The sequence below is a fragment of the Plutella xylostella genome, chromosome 22, assembly GCF_932276165.1.
Source record: "Plutella xylostella chromosome 22, ilPluXylo3.1, whole genome shotgun sequence".
NCBI lineage: Eukaryota > Metazoa > Arthropoda > Insecta > Lepidoptera > Plutellidae > Plutella > Plutella xylostella.
Window position 1 is genome coordinate 2,697,282 of NC_064002.1, and position 18,449 is coordinate 2,715,730.

Genomic DNA, 18,449 nt, shown 5'->3' on the forward strand with positions numbered 1-18,449 from the left:
AAGAATGTCTAGATAAAGGTTATTGTGGAATAGAAATCATTTGTTTTCAAATTAAATTGAAATAAATAATAATATGTTTTTCTTAACCACTATTCAATACTTCACTTATTTATGCTCATTTCCTATACTTATATTCGCAGGCTATATACGAAGTAAGATAGTTATAAAGTGCTTCTTAAGAAATTAATGACTTGTTGTCAAACAAGTAAATTTTATTATGAATATAAAATAGACGAAGTCCGCATCATTTCATTAGCTCGCATCATCGTGAAGAACGTTGATGGTGTGTTGTGTAATTTGATTATTTTTAATATGTTTTTAGTTAAAGTATTTATACCCGCTTTATTTTTATTACTAGCGATACCTAAATATTGTAAATCTCAAGATGTAGAGCCAACAAGATACAGTTTTAACCATCCTCCTTTAGACGAAGATACAGAATACGTCCGAAGCGTTAATGGTGATAGTATTCAAGATGAAACTGAGAAACAACTTGAGATAAAACAAAGTGAATCATCATCACAATATGTGCCAATTGTCAAGCTGACCACAGGAAGTGATGTCGAGGAGGTAAGCAAAATTCAAACTTTAGCTGGAAAACCTAAAAAATACAGAAAAATTGTGCGCAACAAGAAACTTGTAAGGAGCAATTTACAAATACCAGTGGCTGTTATCTACGATAATCCTGATGATATACCAAGCACCATAGGTAATATTCCACCTCAATCTAAGGGTGCCATTCTAAAAAACGAACTGGAAGTGGAAATTGCACCTACGACTACTCCTAGTTTTTCAGAAACCACAACTGAGGGTAATTTAAAAGATAATGAAGCAACAAAGTCAGAGCCAGAGCTAACGCTGTCTACTGAGGCTACACCAAAACCCAAAAGAGTCAAGGTTCAAAGACGGCGTAAAGTAGTTAAGAAGCCAATTGCTGCAGAACAAGATTTAGTTACAGTCACTGAAAGAACATCAAATGACAATAGAAGGCGCAGACCAATAAACAAAGAAACAAATGAAAGTGAAAGGATTGTTCAGAGAAATCCAGTTCGATCTGAAAATGTCAGAAGTTTAAAAGAGCAAACTACAACTCCTAGGATTCAGTCTAGCGCCAGGTCTACTGTTAGACGAGTAACTACAGCTGCACCGCAAGTAACTGAAAGTGAAAGAAATGTTCAGAAGAATCAATTTACCTCTAGATCTGGAAATGTCAGAACTTTGCAGGAACAAACTACAGCTACACCTTCTATCATCCAGTCTAGCACCAGACCTACTTCCAGACAAACCATTACAGCTGTTCCTCCCACTAGTCAATCTACAAGTACAATTAGAAATACTGTCAGACAGTCCACATTGGCTTCTCCTACAACCGTGACAAGCGACGTGAAAAGGAAAACTGAAAATGGTAGAGAAAGATTATTTATCCAATCTAGAATACAAGAAGGTGATCAAAATACTAAGAGGACCAGAAGCAAAGACCCGGTTGTGCCAATTGTCGAATCTAGAAACATTGTGTATTCCCACTCCGGTGACTTTCACTACAGGTACTAATCATCGAAAAGTTCTTGTAATACCTTCTACAATACTCATAGCAATTAAACACTACATTTAAAAGTATTCCAAATTAATATTTGAATCAATATTTCAGCTATCTCTCTGGTGATGGCACAAGGGCGTTTGAAGATTCAGCAAACGAGAAAAACTCCGAGGTAGTTGGCGGATTCTCGTACAAAGTAAGTTACTAAGCCCAGTTTTTCCCTTGACTTGTAATCTGTGCCATGAACATGTTAAGTAGAACTGTTTTCCTCAACAACCTAAGTTCTTGTTCACTTCCGTAACTGATGTTGTAAATGTTGTAATATTGTATTGATAATACATTAATTAATCCTAAACATAATAATAATACTACATAATGTAGGTACTTATATCGACATAAAATAAATAATCATTATAATTTTTCAGGACAAAGACGGTCAAGACATAAGCCTGACGTATGAAGCAGGTGTGGACGGCTACCGGCCGGTCGGTGCCCACTTGCCGACGCCACCGCCCATCCCCCCAGCAATCGCGAGAGCTCTCAAGTATTTGGCCACAAAATCTACCCCAGCTTATGACACGGCAACAGAAAGTTTGTAAAAATACCCTTGATAGTTCAAATCAAATTCAAGGATACTGTCCTTGAATTTGTCCTTTCGCCAGAAAGTCCAGACGTCAACATTTATCATAAATTGTTAAAATATTTATTAAAAAAAAGCTTATGTTCAAACTAGCGAAACTTTTTAATTTATATCTTTGGAAATGTCAAAAAGTCCAGTAAAAAATAGATCCAGCTGACCTAACTTGTTTTATAAACTAGTATCTATAGGTATATAAAATGGAGAGGCCTTTTACTGAGGTTAAAGTGAAGTCACATTCTGATCGAACATTTGAACATTTATGTTAATTAGCTTTATTTATAGTAGCGTATCGTGTAGGCCCATATTTCTCATCATTGCCCTTGGACGCTCACTTTGACAAACTCGTTGTGAGATCTTTAGCTTTTATTAAGACAATAATACGATAAACAACTTGTTTTATTTTAATGACCTAGGATAGACCACCTGCAACAGGATAAAAATGGATAGTATCAGTAGGTATCTATTTAAAAAAAAGGGATTTTTCCACCAATCACGCTTTTAGTCGTACTCGTATGAATAAAAACAAATTCACGTGCAATGCATCTTTGGCGCACTGGTTTGCTTTATTACAATAAATAATAAATAATGTACAAACATTTTCTTCGTCTTCATCGTCACTATCACAGTTCATTCATTTTTATTTGATTTTCTCGTTGCGTATTTTGTACAAAAGTTTATTTGACACCGTGTAAACAGCATGATATGGAGTGAGGCTAGGTAGGGGTGCTGTTTACTGGACGATGTTGTGTTACTTCGGGCAGGTCCTGGGTAGCGGCAGTCAGTCTGGTGGTGGGTCGTGTGTCGTGAGTATTCTAGTTCCTGGGCGGAGGGAGCGTCGCTAGGTAGTCCAAAGCCTTCTGTATTGCGGGCGGGATCGGGGGAGGGGTCGGTAGATGCGCTCCCTGGAATTACAAAATGTTACAAAATGATTTAAAGGACATAATGTTATTGTTTTTATAGCAAGGTGCTACATATTACATCTACCATACCAATATGTTGAATGTTGTAGGATTGTGCTAATTAATATGATCTTGTTTATAAAAAATACTTAATTAAGTTTACAAGAAGACTTAAATAAAACTTGAATATTTATGTACCTAATATTTAGCACATACAAAAGGTGTAAGTTTATGTTAAGTATAAAAATCGAGGCATACCATGTCCCGTTCCTATATATCCGACATTTCATGTTAAGAAATAATATGTATCAAAAATTTAATCAGTTAAATCGTCATGTAAACTTAATTACATGTTGGAAACAAGATGATATTAGCACAATCCTACAACATTCAACCTATTGGTATGCAAGGTCAGGCACTGCGCATATCAATGGAGCTTCAAACGGATACGTTTAAGTTAAACTCATCTTCAGAAAGAATAGTGTCGTCTTTGTACAGTGGCGAACATTTTAGATGACCTAGACATATTGTTTTAAGGAGGACATTGGCCTACTTTTAAATGTATGACGTCTTATTTGGCTAGCAGCAGTTACGTTAGGTCTTGAAATAAGTACCTGAAAAACCTAGGTTTTATTTTATTGACTATTTAAATATTGGCAAAACTGACTAATTGGATGAGCCATGCGTATAATATAGTTATTATGAAGCCTGTATATTCAGTTAAAAACTGCACCAACCTACCGTTTGATTCTTAAATTATAGGAAGCTATATTGTTAGTTACCCAAAGTTTCCATTCAAACTTCCCATTCCTTATTAGAAAGCATAATACTTTGTCACGCACTTGAGTATAATATTTAACCCCAATCGGCCATAGTATTATATGGATTGCATCTTGTTTTGAACTTTAACCCTTGAGTTAAGGGCAAACACCAATGATATAATTCGAGTAGCCAGTTAAGGGTTACAGTAATTCACGAGTCATTAATTTCCACAAGAGTCACAAGACACACAACAGAAGCCCTCACCTCAGGCTTGAACCCTCCCTCGTCATCAGCGATGTAGTTGAGGCTGATCTGAGTGCCGTCGGGGGCGGTGTAGCTGTAGGCTCCCTGCGCGATGATGACGTCACTCGCGTCGGGTCCACTGGCCTTCTTCAGGGTCCCCGTCTCTTCGGCCTTGATGCCGTTCTCTGCTTCGAAGCTGGAACCAGTAGGAAGATGAGGTTAATGTGTTTGTAGCGTGTTGGTTATTAGCAGAAGATTTTTAATTAGACCAGTTACTGTTGTGTTATTTGGTTTTAATTAATATATTAAAGTGGTAAGTTAAAGATATACTAGGAATTGTATAGAGTGGAGAGTTAAACACAGGTTTTAGCATTTTTTATACGAAAAGTAATATGGTATCATGTACGTGTGTGTGTAGGATATCACATCTCTCCAATATTTAATGCACTCTCTTCACATATCTGATTGTAAACATATCAAACAGCAACAGTCAATAGATTTCTGATAGGAAGCATCTTCTTACAGAGAGTAAGACCCTCTTTATCTATACATACCTGTATCTGTAGGAGCCATCGACTTGTTGGTCGAAGTCCTGTTTGATGATGGCCACGACCTGGTCGCCGCCCGGCTTCTGTGGCGCCGCCGCCGCCAGCGCCACCACGCCTGTCAACACTAGCACCCACTGGAAATATAACAAATTAAAACCATTTAACAAACGGCATTTTAATACGAACTGGATTGAGATTGAGTGTAAGTTCAAAAGAAACGTCTCGACATATAACACCCTACTTCTACCACTAAGCTCTTATTTTGAATTTATTCGATTAGAAAATTTGTGACTTTATTAATTGGTACAATGGTTGCCATCAGGCCCCATAGCATGAATTTTCATCGTGAACGTGAAGTAGAGTTCATCGAGTACCTAATTTTGTATGAAAATATGAACAGCGCCCCTGGTGGTCGGTAGCAGAACTAAAATTTCCCTACAAAATTCATCGAGTAATTTCACGTCGCGTTCATGATAAAAAATCATGCTAAGGGGTCAGGTCGAACTAAAACTGAATGACAGTAATCAAAATTCCATTAAATAAATAAATAAAATAAATAAATAATAACATCTTCATCGGATATTTTGAATTTAAACTTCTAAAACCAGTGCCTTACAATAACGCAAATAGCAAAGTCGCGCATTTGATATCTTGGAATTTATAAGCGCCTATCAAAATGGCATAGCAAACGAAACGGACCGTGGTTTGCCTGTCGTGTGATCTTGGCTCAAACGAAATATGGTTAATTTTTTTTTGGTTTTTTTCAATATCGGTAGCGACTCCGAAAGCACAAATTTTAAGCCTAAAATCATTATGTAGGTATTAAAAGTTACATTGTTTTTACATTATAACTAGTTCAAAATTTGACTAGGTAACGCTGTGTTAACGCTGTGTCCCAAAAGGTGCTAATACTTAGTCTGCCATATATATATATACATTTTATGCATAGAACAACGCAGATGAAGTCGGGTAGGCTAGGTGAAGTAACACGAATACCTACAGGGAAACACCGGGCATAGATAAATTTATAAGATTGGGATAGATAAGTTAGATGTTTTGATCTCTTTCGCTGAGTTGCAGAAAGGCACTTTAAGCTAATGTCGGCATTAAATCTATGTCTGTCTCTTTCTGTCCGTATACTGTCAAAGCAAGACAGGTATACATTTAAGGTCATCATTAGCTTAAAGTTACTTTATTAGCGTTTATTTAATAAACTACAGTCTAATTTAATTCTCATCTCTAATTTAACTTCCCCCGCTGCACTCTAGGTCCACCTCGCCTTAATTAGTAATTTTCCAATTAATAAAAATCCCCTGTACCGCCAGTTTTCCGTTTTTCTACTCTTTACTGGACACTATGTATGTGACACAGTCATAATAAACAAAATAATATGATTTAACTTGTTCTACGCATCATTACTCGACGACCCCGGAGTCATATCAAAAGTAAATAATGACATTGGTAAGTACATAATATAGCGAAATACATAGTTGCAGTTACTCGATGTGTTAACAATACGGTGAACTTACTGCTAGTACCCATCTATAACTAAATCTACTGATAAGTAGAGGTACGGTGGCCTGCGCCTAAAAGTATACAGGCGGAGTTTTTAAAATAGCGATCTCAAGCTCACATGCTGCTCAAACACATCCACATAAACACCACTGCTACACACATCACACACAACACGTCCCCGTATTTATAACAGATGTAGCTGGTCCCTTCATCATCAGGGATCGCTATTTTAAAAACTCCGCCTGTATACTTTTATGCGCAGGACACCGTACATATTATGGAAGACACATTTAATTTGTCCAAACCGTATAAAAATACCAATTATTAAAATCCAAAAAAATTACCTATCTGGCTGAACTGTCATTTATTTTTCGAGATTTCCTCTGACCCAGAGGGATTGTATTTACTACCAATAACTACCTGCTTAGATACTACAATATTAAAGTAGGTAAGTACCTAGTTAATTTAATTTCATAAAAAAAAATCTAATCTCTTTATTTATTTATTTAACTCTTTATTGTACAAATATTACTTAAAGGTATTGTTGTAAAATGCGTACTAAGTGACTGCAAGTACAAATACCATCTTGGATCTTCGACCTTCGTCCGCCTGATTGCACAGGGAGCACACTACAGGTCTTAGGTTTCAATATAAACCTAGTGCTAATATCAGATTTCTAAGGTCTATTGTTAATGCATCAAAGCTTGGCTATTGAGATGTCACTTGTGCATTGGTGCTATATGTACCTATTATTATGGAGATTTAATAGGTTTTAATTATAGCTTTTATATTTTTACAAATACTTACATACTTGAGTTTATTGAGCTGTAATGAACAATTATTTTGATGTGTTAATACGCAGCATTATGTTACAGGTATTCGTTATAAACTTACTTAATTGCTTTGACTCTTATCTATTGTTTTTTGTGAGTTTACAACAAACGAATATTTTTTAACCTTTATACTAGTTACCTATCAATACCTATAAAAAAATCCTGAAAAAAGCTTATATTTAATTTTCTATGTCTATAGAAAATGAAAGTCCCAAAATGAAAGTGGCGGGCTCGTCCCTCGGAGAGGCACTTTGCGCCGACATTAATACCGCCTCGCAGGCCCGTGATCTCCTTCTTTGACGAATTCAACAATATTGGAATACTTTGTTTGTATTTACCTGCGACAGACGCCGGGCGGGCCCGTTTCATTTAGACAAGGTCCTTCGTATCGTTATAATATGTACTTACGTAGTGTCTTTTTTTAGCAATAGCTTTTATGTCTAACCAGATATGCACCCAAACATCCGATCTCTAGAACGACTTCTGAGATTTGGAAGATAATCTGAATGTTTCGCAAGCGCAGCTCTAATGAGGTCCGTGGGAGTTGATAGCGAGCACAATATCACACAATATGTCTCCGAAAACACAATGTCCGCCGGCAAAAAGCCGCGCGTGTAAGTAATTAGGCACTCGCACTTCACACTGCGCAGGGGCGGACTCAGGAACTATAACACCTGAAATTATTTTTTTTATTCAACATTTACTTACTGAAATACTGAATAGGTTTTGCCAACCAATATGGTTTCTCTAGTGAATCTGTAGAGCTGACGCCCTAATGATGCAAAAGAAGAGTAACTTAGATGGTTTAATTTGTTCCTAAGTTGAATGTTATCTAGGCACCTTTTTTATTATTAACTCTAACATTTCGTCACCTAACATTAATTAGCCTTTACATCCAACTACTTATTTCAAAATCATCTTCAACATTAAATGCCTGTACCTGTTTAAACACGAAACTTGAGAATATGCTTCGACATTACCTAGCAGTACCTACTCATGCTCAATTGTATTTCAGTGCAAATAGCGAGCCCCGAGGCGCCATTAGCACAAAACCCTGCCAATGAGGTTACAGTTACACGGTTAATCTTCCAATAATGAGGCGAGGTAATTTCTACAACAAAATGCGATTCAGAAAAGGGCGCTTACGAAAACGGTCTCAAACATCGGTGTACTTGTCACTGCGGCAAAGAGCGCATGGTTGTAAAGGTTAGGCATTGTAATGGTATAGATGCACCGGTGATTGCACCACCACGCTAACCTGGGCTCGTCCTATACTTACACTAAATAGACACCTATATTTAAGCTAGTCGTCAGTCCACACGTGACTTTATTTGAGCGCGATGTGTGTCTCTTATCAATAGGTGGTATCTTATATGGCTACTATATGCAAACTTATCGGTGTTTCTGTAAGTTTGTAGCAAGTGTAAACGATTGCAATAAGTAAGTTAAATTAGGATTAAGAACGTAATGATACTTTTTTGAATATCCACACTATTATGGTTCATAATATATTGTGAGCAGCAGCTATGTATTCATGACCATTGAGCTATACATGTTCATGACACTCAGTTAAATGTCAAAGGGTCTATGTATCCATATACAGATGACACGATAGTTACGTTAGGTAGAGGATATTTAGTTATGATATTTCTTCAGGAACACCTTTATAATACATCGGACCATCGGTATGCTCATGATTTTTTCATCACGGTTGGGTACACCATACAAAAGTTTCTGAAATTTCATGCATCAGCTGGGAATCAACCCTATATCAGGAAAAGTTTCAAAATGTACATAAATATAAATTAAATGATCAACGGGCAGATGGGTATTTAATGATAAAATTTCTACGATTATACGAATAATATTAATGGAGTCAAGACAATTATTTAAGCAACCTATGCACATTAAATGCAGTTCTAAGAACGAGTTTGTACAAGAAGGTCCGAAGATTACCTTCCTCAGTTTTGGTCGCGTATTTGGCAACCCGTTCATTAGTTTGAGGGGTCAACATGTTGATGATCCTTCTATTGAATACAAGGATGAGCTTATAAGGAGCCGCGGTAAGCTACAGTTCAGCGCTAGTACAAACATTATAAAAACTAGTCTTCAATTTGCTTGATATTTGCAAATGTGAATTGAATTACCCTTTGGTAAGTAATAAATACAGATGACTTCCATTAATGCAATGCATTCATTACGAGGACACATCATGTTTATTATAAGAATAAATTCTTATTGGTATTACGGAAGAGAATTGCGAAATTATAACATTTATAGAACCTATATTGATGCCTTATTTACTACTATTGATGAACCACACAATTTGTTACTTTTAACCGGAAAAGCAAATGTCGGCTACCGAATCAATCAGCCCAAGGGCTTTTGTAAAAATATAAGGGTAGTTTGAGTAAAAAAAATAGAGCAATTATCACAAATGAACAGAACTAAATCTACGATAACGATCTTTGAATTAATTAATAATTCCACATAACAAAAAAGCTTCCGACTTACCATCTCGAGTCCTATGTACGTTTGTGGCACGTTATCCCGACTGATCACTTGTTATAGTGTCGTGCGACGGAGTGTTGGAGCGAACATAATCGCAGGTCCCTTATATACAGTCGCGAGTTTGTCTAGGCATTGCACGGGGGAGGCTGTGCAATGTGCAGGGCCGGACTTGGCAAGCGAAAACTTAAATTAAACGTCTTATGCCGAATTGAAAGAAAATGTGGCTAATACGGACATTAAATCTATGTCTGTCTCTTTCTGTCCATGTACTGCAATTCAAGCAATTAAGGTTGACATTAGCTTTAGCATCGACAACTTCCGACTCAGTGTTAGCTTACTACAACTATACACTGATAGCCACTGAGAGGAACCTGCACCTTTTTAGACCATGCTCAAGTCTTATAGGGTTCGATCCCTGGCAGGGTAGATATTTGTTTAGAGACATATATATTTATAATCGGGTCTTGGGTGTAAATACATAATTATATTGTATCTATGTAATGCTGTTTTGTAAAATCTTTCAAACTATAAAACGGTGACATGAAAATTCATAAAAATATCGGCCATTCTTAAAATACGTAAAACTTAATTTTAACTAAGTAATTAAATATTAAAACCAGCGAAGTGTTACGCCTGCCAAGTCTTCACTTTACGAGTTGTGATATTTCATATTTCAGTACATGGCTCTTACAAAGACATACCTACCTACGTTTTAGTCTTATTGCAAGCAAATATTTGTATGAATTTTAGTGGATTGTTATCACTACAGTACCGTCCGTTCACACGCGGCTAAATAACAGAACTATGGGCGTTATTGTGCCTCAATGTTATTGTGGAGGTCTCTTGTTTGTATTTTTTTATATTGTACTTACACTACATTTTCTTGATTTGAACCAACGAGCAGGTAGGTACTGTCGAATGCGTTTAGGCGCCTAATTATTGTTGAAAGCTATAAAGAAAGGTGAAATTGCAATTACGAAAAGATCCTGTAAGTATAAGTAAATATTAATGTTGGTGTTGCCAACAAATACATACGCGACTAATGAAAACGTACCAGTGACATAGCACTAAATTACTCCTAAACGGAAAAGACTAGGCTAATGACGTCGCCGCCGTCTGTAATATTGAAATAAATTTATCAGCATAACTAAAAAAGTAAATATTTTGTTTAGAATTTAATTTAATTGTTTTAAATAATTGGGGCCATTTGGTGTCGGCATTTTGTGAGTGCAACTTTTTCATTGCTCGCGAGTGTTTTATATTAGAATGAATGTATAGAAAGTGTCATTTCACATATTATGAAGGATGGTGTTGTAAGAGTGAGAAATAAAAGGGCAGCCCCATGTGGTCTGCCTATCAAACACCTCCCCTAACAACATTTTAGGGTCCGGTCCGTGGCAATAACAGAAGCTTAACAACAGAAACTGATAACTGTTTGACTCTTTGTCCGTTAGTATGGTATGTCATAGACAACTGACTTATTCCAAAACCAGGTCATCTCGGTAACTTGGAAAATAGATTAAAATTTATTTATGATTAAAGTTTAAAGATCGGGGAGATTTTGATAATTAATTACTATATTAAACTTAGAGCTGTTTTCAATTAAAATCAAAATAAGTCAATTACCAAATTAACAGGGTAAGGGCCATGGTGAATGGTCAGATAAAAGTTATCTGGGGGATAGTTTTTATGCTGTTACGTCTGAATGTTTTTATTATATTAGACAGTGACAGCAACAATTTTATTCCCCAGATAATGTTTATAAAAAATAACTTTTCGACTGAAATGTAAAGTAATATTAATGTAATGAAATAATTAATTTGCTGATCAATGACGTAAAACAGAAATAGACCAGAATTTTATAGTTCAGACCTTTGTTGTTAGATGGCGCTGCTTGACGCGCTCTACATCGCGGTATGGTTTGACTTAACTCAGCTGCATATATGTTAGACGTCTTACTGATACATATTAAATCTATTTTTATAGATGATGATGATGATTTTTTGGTAGGGTAATATCACTCCTGTTAATTCAGCTGTGATCCCTTACCCCTTATGTGTATCTAAATAACTAAATTTGATCAACTGTTGTTCAAATGATGAAATATTATTTGAAACTCAGATTGAATGAGATTGAGAAACTTACATGAGATCCGTTAGGTGTGTTTTGAACTTTCAATAATTCTTGACTGCTTCGACATATAGATACGGTTTTCGTATCATTGTTTAGCTTATTTCAAATACGTTTTAATGAATACATAAAAATACCATCAAAAGAGGGCTATTTTCAACGTTATTCAAGTAAATGTAAATTTATACTGTTTTTTTTGGAAAAAATAACTAGATAAGGTGCTTGTAACTTATTTTATGTAACTTTTTAGCAGTTGTGCAAATTTTTATTGGATAGAGATTTTTTGCGCATAAAATCATTTTATTTCATGTCCGTATGATTTTTGATGAAAAATACCTACATATCTAAAACTTTAAAATGGCCGCTATTTCTAGAATATTGAGATTTGACCCCATATATGGGGGTGTTTTCTCGATGAAATCACTCGTAGAATACACCCTTAAAGTTTGTCGGGTTCGAAAAACAACACGTTGTATAAGGAAAATAAAAATTATAAGAAAAACATTGCAGCTAACATAAATATGGCTCACTGTTAACTGAATTAAATAAATAATAATAATAAAAGGGTAGGGCTCCGACTTCTACTGACTGGGGGAACACGTGTGCTGAGACAAGCCCCGCTCTTGCATCCATCCCTTATTAAAAAAACACACACAAAAAAAACACACACTCACGCCTTGTACTAATGTACTCCCTTGCGGGGTAGGCAGAGGTGCATTGCTGCACCCACATTTCGCCAGAGTGTTATGTTAGTCCCAATGTAATAGGGGGCGGGCCTATTGCCATTTTACGGGCACATCCAAGACCCGAGAACAAATATCTGTGTTTAAACAAATATCTGCCCCAGCCGGGAATCGAACCCGGGACCATCGGCTCAGTAGTCAGGTCACTAACCACTACGCCATTCGGTCGTCTTATTATTAAACGCATAAAGACTGTTTTTGTCTACACACAAAGAACATTCATCTTTTTTTTTCTTGTGCTCAACAAACATTGACTTACTGCACCTAAACAATATTCGCCTACTGCACTACCTGCAGATTCAGAAAAATCTGTAAAAAATATCTTGAATATATGTAATGTGTAATAATATAGTACATGCGTATATCTGTAACATGAGATGAGGTATGGTGTACAGTGTATGACTGTGGTGGTGTGGTGAATTATTGCTTCATCTAAACATAAAGGGCCTTACCACAAAAACTTAGACAGTATTTAACAGATGTTTAGCATCGTCAAACGCATACAAAATCTGTCAAATTTCGTTTTAAACACTTGTTAAACAGTGTTTAAAGTTTGGTGTGTACAGTGTGGTAGTACAGTGTCCTTTTCTTAAACGGCATCCCGAAGTGTCCAAATTATACCAACTCATGAACTCATCGTTATATTTGACCTTTATATAAAATAATCACTTTGATATTATGAACAAAAATCTGATCGAATGTGAAAAATATGCAAATTCTAATGAAGGATTGCGAGGATCTGTTCTGATCTACTTGTCGGCCTCTTCTAATAATTTTAAGGTGTGAAAAAAATGCAATTATATATCAGTAGATTGAAAGATATTCAATATACTGGTATAATTGCACTATAGCCCATCAGATAACACAGTAATTCGATTTATATAGATAACCAATGAACATGTTTCTAAATTCCTTAAATCTTATATAACATTCCTTTTATAGATGTTCTTTAAATTTTTACAAAGATACAGTAGGTAGGTATATTAGGAAATTATATAGGTACGATAAATAATAGCCAAAGGCTTTTCTAAGTGTATCCTAAAATTACGGATAACGTAGAGCTATGTTACATTTTAATGAAACTCTCTTACAATTATTAAGTGTACCCAGTCCTACACAATTGTGAGCCGTAATATTTTATAACAGTCCACCTATAGCTAGTTTGTACGTCGTCGGCGCGGCTGACATTTGAGTGTGAGTGCCATCAGGCGATTACTCAGTACATTGCAATACTGACATTAACATTACCTACTTTGAACTTTGGAGGGCGCCCGCGATGAGCCCCGCGTCGGTATTTATATCTGAGACCTCTGAGAGGAAACAGTAGCTGGTCAAATGTCAGGCGAACTGGAGTAGGGTCATTCATGTAACATGTATGCGGGTAATAAAACTTAAGATGATTCGCTTGTTCCCGTGAGATATTCAGTTTCCTTTTTTGGAATTCCGCGGTTTTCGTACTAATATTTTCGTATCATTCTCATGTACAGTATGGTAAAAAATTATAGATGAACCCCTGAATTCATAAATGTCGGTTGTCAGCTAAAGGCATGCAAACGCCAACATGTTACTACATTATGCTACAATTTTGATTGTGTGACATACATAGAGAGTCTAAACTCGTTTGTTTCTATTATTATTATTATTAAATACTTTATTGCACAATAATAAAATTATGTACATAGGCGAACTTAATGCTAACAGCATTCTCTTCCAGCTAACCTTGGGTGTTGTGGAGAAAGTTATAGGTAGTGCGAAAGACTGAGAGGAAAGATAATTTTGTAAAAATACCTACAAACACTAAAATACACTTACTTGTATATAATACATGTATAATAAATATATACCTATAAGTATCTATAAGTTTCTAGCCAATTACTTAATCCATGTATTTAAACCCTTTGTAAGTTAAAAAAAAATTGGACTTAAACTTTGCTTACACTGCCTTATTACGAAGGGCAAGTGTTTAGTTGGTTATAATATCACTTTTTTAGATCACGTTTTGTGTCGTGTACCGAAGAAGACGACTACTAGGTACTTTAACGGTAGCGCAAAAGTCAACAACATTTTGTATGAACTATGACCCGCATACAAACTAGGAACCGGCGCCGGCGCCATCGTAAATTAAATAACTTGATAGATTAATAATACAATTTCTAAATTTGGATTCACAGCTCTTTGTAATTAAAATGATTGTAAAAAACACGAATAAGTTTTGAAAATAGACAGCGATAAACGGGTGGTTCACTTGCGAGTTACCTCTGACTAACCCTTCGGGGATTACAGTCATGAGCATATAATATATTATGGGTGTGTGAAGTGTTGAAGACTACATGCATTATGGTATGTAGGTACACTGTACATATACCCATTACTACTATTTACTATAAAACTAAAGGTTATGTCGAACAAGTGGGCGTTAAGTAAGTATTCGCTAAGTAGACCTACTGTCGTTATGTGTTGACATACCGTACACGACTGCCTACACAACATCAGTAAGTATTTTGATTATATTAACCATCACTACATCTAATCATATATCTGGATTAAAATTAGACCACCCCTGAGGGAAATCTACAAAGAATTATCAAAATCGTATTTTCAAAAAATAGAGTCGAATCGAATCCTATTTTAAAACATACCTACAGTCAAATTTAGTAGACTTCAAAGTTGGAGGAGGCCTACATTGAGGTCGCTTAAAAATAAGTTGTCATATCATTGATATTAGACATTGCTCGTTCACTTATGAACCTCTAGTATTTAGACACTATGCCAAGTATCAAGCAAAGGGCTCACCGGAGCTCACTTTGTAAGGGTTATTCTTATTTAATTATTATTATTATTTAATTAATCACATAAGGTTATTAATTTAATAATAATAAAACTCACATTACAAATAATCCATCCAATATTTATCAATAAAAATATTGCCTAGCAGCCTACATGTCTTTTAATCGTGTCGGCGAAACTGAAAGAGCGGTTGTCATTGTAAGGAAAGATTTTTTTATTACCTTAAAAATATAACCTTTTTTATATACAAAAGAGTTCAACGCGCAAATAAGTTAAATTCAATATTTAAAATAATTTGATGTTCGATTTATTGTGTGTTCTGTTTTAGCCTCCTTTCCGTTGAAAAGTCTACATACATAAATAGCAGAATGCACAAAAAAGCAGGATCAGTTCCTGTTAATTTCAGTATCTATAGATAAACCTGTAACAACAACTATTGAGTAGCTTCTTATTATTCATTTCAAACTATTTTAAGTTCATTAAGGGTAATTTCTTTAATGATCATATACAGCAAAAAGCTCGCTATCCAGTCGCCTTTGACTACCCTTTCGGAGATTATATTGGTGACCATATTTATGTATTACCTAGTTATTATAAAACATCGTGGATCACAGAGGACAGGCCCGGCGATGGTGCTACCACCGAGCTGAAATGCTAAGGTCAGTCGACACTCGTCACGATATCTCTCAACAGTCGGCCGATCAGCTGCCAAACTACTGAATTATTTCCGAGCTGACCTCTTAATGTCTTCATTTAACTCCGGGGTGTCGATTTTACATGATACGCATACCGTGCGTATGACACGCATGAGAAAATAAAGTGATTTCAATTTCAATAAGTCACAATAATAATATTTAATAAGTAGTAAACCAAGATGTCATTCATTATGACTGTGACAATAATAAAGCATTATATTTATTAGCTAGCTGACCCGCCGCGAGTTTCGCTTCGCCTTAGAATGTTTTCCTTTCCATGAAGGAAGTTTTCTCGTTCCTAAGGATTTTATTCTTCCCAATAAAAGTACCCACCTAATACTGTATGACATTCATAAGAACATTATTCACTATTTTATCACTACCATCAATTCCATCAGCAATTATTTGTATTTTATTCGACTTAAATGGCAATTTAAATTATTTATAATGGCCTCACGAAGAAAACAATTCACTGCTGCTGCCTTTTATATATCTTCCGAAAATCACATTAAAAGCAATACAGATTTGGTTTCAGTCTGATCGTTAAATGTATCCTTCCCGTTTGTATAAAATTCGATATTGCTATAACGGACACTAAGTAAAACTTTTTTTATTGAGAAGAATGGTCATAAGGTCCCCGACCTTAGCGAGTCAGCGATCCTGTGACCACGAATAAAGAAATATTTTATGAAAACGGTACCAAGATAGAAGCATTAGTCTTATGCACAGGATGATCAACTTATGTGAGTGTAACTACTCAATAGCTACTCACTTTTAAGTCTTATAACTTTACTCTTCTGCTGTCAATTCACTGCAACAACATATAAAGTTTATTTGTGTATAATGCACGTACTAACGAACACCCTAAACTGGCCTAAACCATAAGTCGTACTACTTGTGTCAAATTGTGTAGTCTGAATAATGGCGGACAGCAATATTCATTCCTATATGCTCATTCTATGAACAACAATCAAAAACTTTTAGTTAGAATCTCATCGTGTTTGAAATAAATCTACCGCCCTGTATTTGAGTTGATGCCCAAAAAGAAAACATAAGCGAAATGTCTTAGTCAGGAGGTATTCAACCCTTTATCGTAAAGTTAGGTCATCAACAAAGGCCTTCACTTAGGCCTTGACTTCTCCTTGCCGACTTGTATAGCCTCATAAATTCCAACGAAAAAGCCTTATAATGTATTTCGGGAACTGGGATTAAGTATGACCGCCCAAACTTTGAGGAAAACCCGTGAAGCAGATTCAGTTTTTTTTTTCAAATCTTACAAGGTACATAATGGTAGTGGGTTCCGCTCATCTCGCATAATCTTTATTGACCAAAACTCATTTCGCATAACTCGTATGGTCTAAACTTTTTTGGCCGAACCATCACTTTGCCTAGACTTATTTGGCATAAGGCTCGTTTCGTCTAAAACTCTTTAGGCACAATCTTTAAACACCTAAGTTTCGTTTGCTCAAATTTATGTTCGTCTATACCTATGTATAATCTTGTTTCTCGTAATGTTATCTTAATAAATAATACATTAAGTATGTAGTAAATGTACAAATTGTGGTATTTTTCTCCTACATCCCGAAAATCACGATATTGTATGATCAAAAAATCGAAAGTTAACGACCAATATAATTATTACAAACTCCATGAGATCGAAACCTAAAAATAGGTGCGACGACGAGCAAAGCGAGGAGGAGCGTGTTAGGTGCACATGTTCATCAAAACCAAAGCGGAGCGCAGCGAAGCGGAGCGGAGCGTTTTCCAAACAGCGGAAACAATACAAGGCAACAGTTTGCGCTATGTAGGGAGACGCTCCGTCAAAGTTAAAGCCAAACGAATATTATTACTTTGTATAAACCTAATAAACCTATGCCATAGCATTATTAGGCTATTCAAGATTTGGCCATACCATTATTAGGCTAAACAATGTTATGCGAAATAACTTTTTACTAAACTAGATTTATGCCATACGATTTTCGGCGTAACGAGACTTTGACCAAACGTTACTATGCAATACGAGATTAGGCAAATAAATCTTATGCCAAAAAAGGTAGAACCCTTTGCAACAAAGTAAATTTGAAATTGATTTTTGATAGTGCATAAACATTACAGTTTATATCCGTTGTAACTCTATAGCATTGATATTTACTTGTTACCATCTATAAGATAAATACTTAGCATTACTTACATAATATATCGATCGACGGCCGAGGCAGATCAGGACAGAAAATTGTGTATAAATACTGAGTCTTGGGTATACTTAGCCTTAATATTTAAATCCTCAATAGGTATCATACATATTGTCAGCAACACACACTCACGCCTTGTACTAATGCACTCCCTTGCGGGGTAGGCAGAGGTGCATTGCTGCACCCACTTTTCGCCAGTGTTATGTTTTAGTCCCAATGTAATAGGGGGCGAGCCTATTGCCATTTTACGGGCACATCCAAGACCCAAAAACAAATATCTGTGTTTTAAACAAATATCTGCCCCAGCCGGGAATCGAACCCGGGACCTTCGGCTCAGTAGTCAGGGTCACTAACCACTACGCCATTCGGCCGTCATATTGTCAGCATTTTAAAATTTTGAGATATTTATGGCCG

At 35.9% G+C, this 18,449-nt stretch overlaps 2 protein-coding genes across 2 annotated transcripts; one reads left to right on the forward strand and one right to left on the reverse strand.

Annotated features, from left to right (window-relative positions):
• The first annotated feature begins 237 nt into the window (after positions 1–237).
• LOC105393284 lies at positions 238–2,564 on the forward strand. The gene is made up of 3 exons (XM_038105601.2): positions 238–1,544; positions 1,649–1,733; positions 1,963–2,564. Exons 1-3 carry the CDS (start codon positions 313–315, stop codon positions 2,134–2,136), a joined length of 1,491 nt encoding a protein of 496 aa, XP_037961529.2. The 5' UTR covers positions 238–312; the 3' UTR covers positions 2,137–2,564.
• A 146-nt stretch (positions 2,565–2,710) lies between these two features.
• Positions 2,711–9,583, reverse strand: LOC105393283 (endocuticle structural glycoprotein ABD-4). Its single transcript, XM_011565016.3, has 4 exons — positions 9,492–9,583; positions 4,636–4,763; positions 4,103–4,277; positions 2,711–3,079 (listed from the first exon to the last, which is right to left on the reverse strand). Exons 1-4 carry the CDS (start codon positions 9,492–9,494, stop codon positions 2,990–2,992), a joined length of 396 nt encoding a protein of 131 aa, XP_011563318.1. The 5' UTR covers positions 9,495–9,583; the 3' UTR covers positions 2,711–2,989.
• Positions 9,584–18,449: the final 8,866 nt, after the last annotated feature.

Coding starts and splice junctions, on each gene's coding strand:
- LOC105393284 (XM_038105601.2), top strand. CDS start 313: ATGTTTTTAGTTAAAGTATTTATACCCGCTTTATTTTTATTACTAGCG. Junction 1,545..1,648: donor TCCGGTGACTTTCACTACAG/GTACTAATCATC, acceptor TCAATATTTCAG/CTATCTCTCTGGTGATGGCA. Junction 1,734..1,962: donor TTGGCGGATTCTCGTACAAA/GTAAGTTACTAA, acceptor ATAATTTTTCAG/GACAAAGACGGTCAAGACAT.
- LOC105393283 (XM_011565016.3), bottom strand. Junction 4,278..4,635: donor GATGGCTCCTACAGATACAG/GTATGTATAGAT, acceptor TACTGGTTCCAG/CTTCGAAGCAGAGAACGGCA. Junction 3,080..4,102: donor AGGGAGGGTTCAAGCCTGAG/GTGAGGGCTTCT, acceptor TTGTAATTCCAG/GGAGCGCATCTACCGACCCC.